Below are 6,046 nucleotides of genomic sequence, written 5' to 3'. Positions count from 1 at the left end.
AAAAATAAAACAGGACGGGTGAAGGGGTTGTGGAAAAGGAGAGGAGAGGAGGGAGCCGAAAGAACCAGCGTTGCGTCTAGTTGGTTCTGAGGCCTGAAATACACAGGGTAAAATAAAATAAAAATAAAAATGTAGTGATAAAACAAAAAAAAAAACAAAACACTAATAATAGCCTCACGAAGAGCTAAAACACAAAGTGATATAAAAGTGACAATTGCCTTTGAAAGCCTGAACTGAATTTGCATTGAGCTCATTTGCATGAGCAAAACAAGTAAGTGTAACACAGGCCCTAACACAAGCGCACACACACACACACACACACAGGGAGGAAAACACATCTTAGAATTAAAAAAAAAACAAAAAAAAAAACAAAAAAAAAAGCTAATTTGGGTAAATGCGGCGTTTTAAAAATAATAAAATAAAATAAAAAAGTGATATGGCATCCAAAGGAATAAAATCCCAAATGTGATGAAGTGACAGCCTCACTATCTTTGAACTGGATGGAAAAGCTGTTTTAACAACTGTTCCTCTGCATCCAAGGCACTAAGATCTCTCTGAAAATGAAAACGTGCTAAGTAAACTGCTCATTACATGAACCCGTCCTGGGTTTGAGTAAAGTCTGTGTTGAAAACGTGTTGGTTTAATGGATTTTAAGGGATTTTCTGTAAACCGTTAAATACAAACAACACACGCACACGCACATACACACACGCGCACACACACGCACACACACACACACACACACGCACACGCAGGCCTCACGCCATGTGTGGACGCACAAAATAAAAAGGGGGCACAGGGATAATGATAATAATAATAAAATAAAAACAATCTTTACCCAATTCAACGTTTTCTTCATTGCTTTCTGATCTTTTTTTTTTTTTTTATCTCGGACATTTTTTTTTAAAAAACACACACTCACACACACACACACATCCCCACATCACACACACTGTACTCTGTAAGCTACAACGTAGTAACACTGTTCATCTGTGTGGCCTATAGAGAAAACAAATCCATGAACAGGCAAATGAGGTCTAAAATAATAGCAATGAATGACGGGAAATGGACTAGTGTCTTTGTTTTTTTTTGTTTTTCTGTTTCTTTGTAGTATTTTATACATGCGCGTCTCAGGGACGGGGACATGTACCTGTGCCTGGAGTCTCTGAACTATGACTCTTGTCTTCCGTGTGCCTGCTGCTGTAGAGGGCCAAGCCGGTGGCCGTGGCCTGGTTTGCCAGTCCCAGATAATGATTGGAGTTCAGTAAAGCCAGCTGATGTGCTGAAAAGGCTCGGTTTGTCCAGTTCTGGATTTTCCCAACGGGACAAGAAGAGATGAGTCTGTGGGGGGCGATTATGGTCTGGGCGGCCGGCGCTGCGGAGTTGACGCCGTTCATTTGTGGCGACTTGCGCGGATTGTCAGGGGCCGTGGCTGTCTCTGCCAAAGACCAGATCTTTGGCTTTTGGGCTGGGGCAGGGTTATTTTCTGAGGGCGGCGAGTTCACGGACGCTGCGTTCAGTTTGAGCTGTTCGCCGTTTGCCTGGGACGCTTTGATGTCCAAAGCTGAGTGGTGATGGTGATGGTGGCTGTGGAAGTGCTCTCCTCCTCTCTCTACGTCTTTGCCATCTTTCCCCACAGCCTTTAGAAACCTCTGGTCGGGCCCTTGTAAATCCTCATAGCCGTCTGAGATCTCAGAGTCACTCCTCACGTCTAGTTTCATGTCTGAGTGCAGGTCGTCCTGGTCGTCCAAGTCGTCCTTGTTCTCAATATTCTCCGTGTCGATGTTCTCCAAGTCGATCTCCTCCTCGTCCTCCCTCTTGTCCCCCTCCTCCCCTTCGTGATCGCTGCCGTAAACATTCCCCTCTTCGTCGGTGCGGTTCCGGGGGGTCCAGGTCATCTTGTTCTCCTTCTTTAACCTCCTCCTGGCGTTGGCGAACCAGGTGGACACCTGGGTGAGGGTCATTTTGGTGATGATGGCCAGCATGATCTTCTCGCCCTTGGTTGGGTAGGGGTTCTTGCGGTGCTCACTCAGCCAGGCCTTCAGGGTGCTGGTGCTCTCCCTGGTGGCGTTTTTGGGTCTGGACGGGTCACCGAACTGATACTGGCCATATGGGTAAAAAGCAGGGTGATGGTGAGCGAACCCTGGGTGCTGGACACCGGGACTGTCTTTGAGTTCATACTGGGCATTCTGCAGAGACAAAGAATGAAAGAGTCAGAGGAACTTCTCAGACTTCAAACTAGTAACAGCACAGCTCCTTCACTGCAGCTCTAACCCCGTCCCACCGCCTGACAGGCGGATTTCAAGAAGGAAAACAACAACTGGGTCGTTTATTGAAATGTAAACAAACAGTAAAGTATTTTTTTTTGGAAGAAACTACTTCTTTATTCGCGTCTCACAAGCTTCACAGCTGACAGAAACGGGGTTTTTATGCATTTCAATCGAAACCCTTTGAAGGCGAACACTTCACTTTACGCACACCCGCCTGTTACTCTACCTGTAAACTTCCCACAGCACATCGCATCCTCTTATTAACTCGTTTGCTCAATTTCAAGGAGTTATGTGCTAACAAAAAATAAATAAACGTGTTAATGTGTCACTTTTTAACCACTTTAACTAAAATTCACAAAAGATTCCGCGACAAAGTTCAACGCGGCGCTCGCACTCAGAATGCGCCAGCGGCTCTCACCGAAAAAAAGCCCGGGCGGGTTATTTATTTCATTTTTTTTTTAAGAGTAACCTAAAAGTTGTGGGCGACTTGAGAGAGAGCACGGCTACTCACCAATTGATTGAAAATGGATATATCGTTGGAGTAGGGGAGAAACGCTCCATAGCCCTGCGCAGCTGCGGCGAAAGGAGATCCGTACATAGTGGAGAGGACGTTGGAGAGCGCGCCGGACGGACTGAGCTCTGTCCCGGCTCGGGCATTGCTGGCGATCCCCTGGCGCTCCGGCGGGTATATCGGTCGGATGTACTGATATCCCAGCTGAGGGAAAGACATGGTGGTAGGAAAAGGGCAAAAAAGTCTGCTGCAATCACACAAAGCAAGGGAATTGCCTCGATATCCACTTTTACAGTGTGAGCATGTGAGCAACAAAAGGGTGCAAGCAAGGGAAGTCTATATTTCCTCGGGAACAGCCAGTGTAAACGATCCGGTTGCGCCCCTGATTTCTTCCTCTTCTTCTTCTTTCCACCCTCACTTCCCTATTGATCTGGATGGACTAAGGTCAGGTCCTTACAGATTGCTTTAGATTATTGGGACTCCCTTGCTCAGATTGACATTTCTAGTCGTTTAGAAGCCCCTCCTATTTCTCAGATCTCACCCCTCTCACACACAGCACACACCAAACAGCTCTCTCTCTCCTTCTCTCTCTCTCTCTCCCCACCTCTCTCTCTCTCTCTCTCTCTTTCTCTCTTTCGGATAAGTGCACTGACGTCGCGAGTTCTTATTTGAATGGGATTTCAAATCTCATTTTATGGCTCGCCTATCTATTTCATTTGTTCGCCTCTGTCCTGCCGTGGTGGGTTTTTTTTTTTTTTTTTTCATATGCGTGTGTTAATTCACAAATTTCTCACAACAGAAAGCATTTTGGAGTCAGTGATTGATGAACTTTTTTTTTTGTTTCTTTTTGTCCGCGGTTTTCTTTTTAATACACAATTACAGGAGAAAGTTTGTTTGTTAGTGGAGTTAAATACGCACAGAAAGAAAGTGACGGGAAAGTAAAGGTTGAGTTGGAGGGACTTCAGTTTTCTTTTATTTTCTATGAATAGAAAAGAGTTAAACATAGTTTTTGATTTAATATAAATCAGTATAAAATACCTAAAGGGGTAAAATCAAGCAAGGAAACCACAACAAAAAGAACCTAATCACTTTGTCTACTGACGGTGCTCATGTCTTGTAATGACCAAGGATCACAGGTCACACACCTTCTTTTTTTTTTTTTGTTTTTTAGTTCACACCGCGAACTGTGCTTTCTCACACCGGTCTTCAGCTCTTGTGGGCTCCTGGTGGCGGGCGAAGTCGGAGTCAGTGCATTCTTTAATTTGAGACATCAAACGGATCCCATGTAGCCACTTGACATCAAAGAAAGACACGATGATAGACGCATTACACTGTAAATGAAGCCTGAGTGTAAAAGCACCAACAGTGAGAAGTAATAAACGCTTTTTAGTGGATTGGGCTGCAAAGATGTGGATTCTGGGAAACATCAGCACCTTCCAGTAGGTAATCCAAATTAAATAAAAAGCAACAGACTAAATCAACACCATTAACGACAGCACCGATAATAATAATAATAATAATAATAATAATAATAATAATGAGAATTAAGGTATCGCTGTAAATATCTTCAAATAAAATAAATTGGCTCTTAATCTACTAAAAAATAAAACGATCATCCGGACAGTCTGCATCTCAATAAATCATTTTGATGACAACCAGATGTTTCTTGTAAATAATACGGATTAAAAGAAAACATGAGAGTCCGAATTGAAATTCCCTGAATCAATATAGAAGAGTTTGTACGGGACAACTCACAATCGCATTTCAACCCGATTTCCAACCAGCATCTGTTTTGTTAATCATTTGCAAAACAACTAAAGAAGCTGCATTGTTATTTCACGCGCTCTGCTTGAATATAAGTCTTCGTGTATTATTGACAGCGAGATGAAAATCTCATCAGTCTCAGTTTGGTTTGTGATAATGCGATCCGGGTTTCCAAGAACTCTCAACTTGTATAAACCTTTAATCTTCTTTTGAAGCAGATAGTTATCATTGTCTGGGAGGGATAATAGCAGATGTAATTTCTTATATGGAGCTACCCATACGGATACGCCTTGTTTCTGTAAAAGTCCTGTCCTGGATCTGTGTGTGTTCTCCTCCGACATCCACCCCAACCCGGATTATGGGGTTATTAATTACAGCGGCTTGCCGGTGCCATCCGAGCGGAATGGTAATCACTACATAGCAGTCAATAGCGCGCTCACACTTAACACACACACACACACACACACACACACACACACACACACACACACACACACTCATGCCACGCACTCGCACAAGGCGCGCGCACGCACGCACGCACACACACACACACACACACACGCGTAACATTGACCTGCAAACTGAGAGGGAGCAGACAGGGAAGTGAAAGGTGGTTAAAGATAAGTGGAAGGTATTTGACATTTGGATACACAGCAGCATAATAAGCGTAAAGAATAAAGTGGAGTTTAAGAAGGGAGGGAGGGGGTGGAGGGGGTGTATGTGTGCGTGTGTGTGTGTGTGTGGGGGGGGCAAGTCACGTCCAAACGGTTGATAGTAGAAAAGAGAGGAGAGAAAAGAGAGCGTGTGTGTGTGACTGTAAGAGAGAGAGAGGGAGAGACGACGTGGCTGGCCCGTATTAAACGTTAGAAGTGAGGAGCAGCAATGTGAGAGTCCAGCGAGGTGTCTGTCTGCTGGTGTCCGCTGAGCAGCGCTCCGACTCCGGATGGACACGTGTCTCATCGCCGGGACCACGTCGCCCGGACGCCCCCTCCCCCTCCCTCAACCCCCCTCCCAACTCCATCCACGCCAAAGACTGGGTCTGATTTACTGCCTCCAATCAAACGCACCAAGCACTAACTTAACACTTTCACACCGACCCGGGAAACTGGCGAAGCCATAAAAGCATTAAGGACGCCGCTCCCCTCTATCCTGAGGAGAGTCTGAGTAAACAGTAAACTAACCTCTGCTTCACTTCCGTACACACACACACACACACACACACACACACACACACACACACACGTCGGAAAAGACCAGCGTTTAACATGGCGCACACCAAGATCATAATGCTTCACAAAATCACATTATAATATTTTGCATTATTATTATTATTATTATTATTATTATTATTATTATTATTATTATTATTATCCTGTTTAGTTTAAAGAAGTTTTCCTCATTCAGTGCCGGTGAGTGCTGGGAGCGCGCTGGAGCCAATTTAATTTGTAGGTACTGTAAAAAGAGGGCAATCATACACGAGTGACTTGAGGGCTGTTTTGTA

At 44.5% G+C, this 6,046-nt stretch overlaps 1 protein-coding gene across 1 annotated transcript; it reads right to left on the bottom strand.

Moving 5' to 3' along the window:
* Positions 1–376: 376 nt before the first annotated feature.
* Positions 377–3,288, bottom strand: irx3a (iroquois homeobox 3a). The gene is made up of 2 exons (XM_026377604.1): positions 2,782–3,288; positions 377–2,189 (listed from the first exon to the last, which is right to left on the bottom strand). Exons 1-2 carry the CDS (start codon positions 2,998–3,000, stop codon positions 1,131–1,133), a joined length of 1,278 nt encoding a protein of 425 aa, XP_026233389.1. The 5' UTR covers positions 3,001–3,288; the 3' UTR covers positions 377–1,130.
* Between the last annotated feature and the right edge of the window lie 2,758 nt (positions 3,289–6,046).

This window comes from Anabas testudineus, chromosome 3 (genome assembly GCF_900324465.2).
Source record: "Anabas testudineus chromosome 3, fAnaTes1.2, whole genome shotgun sequence".
NCBI lineage: Eukaryota > Metazoa > Chordata > Actinopteri > Anabantiformes > Anabantidae > Anabas > Anabas testudineus.
This window is presented reverse-complemented; position numbering and strand designations above follow the sequence as displayed.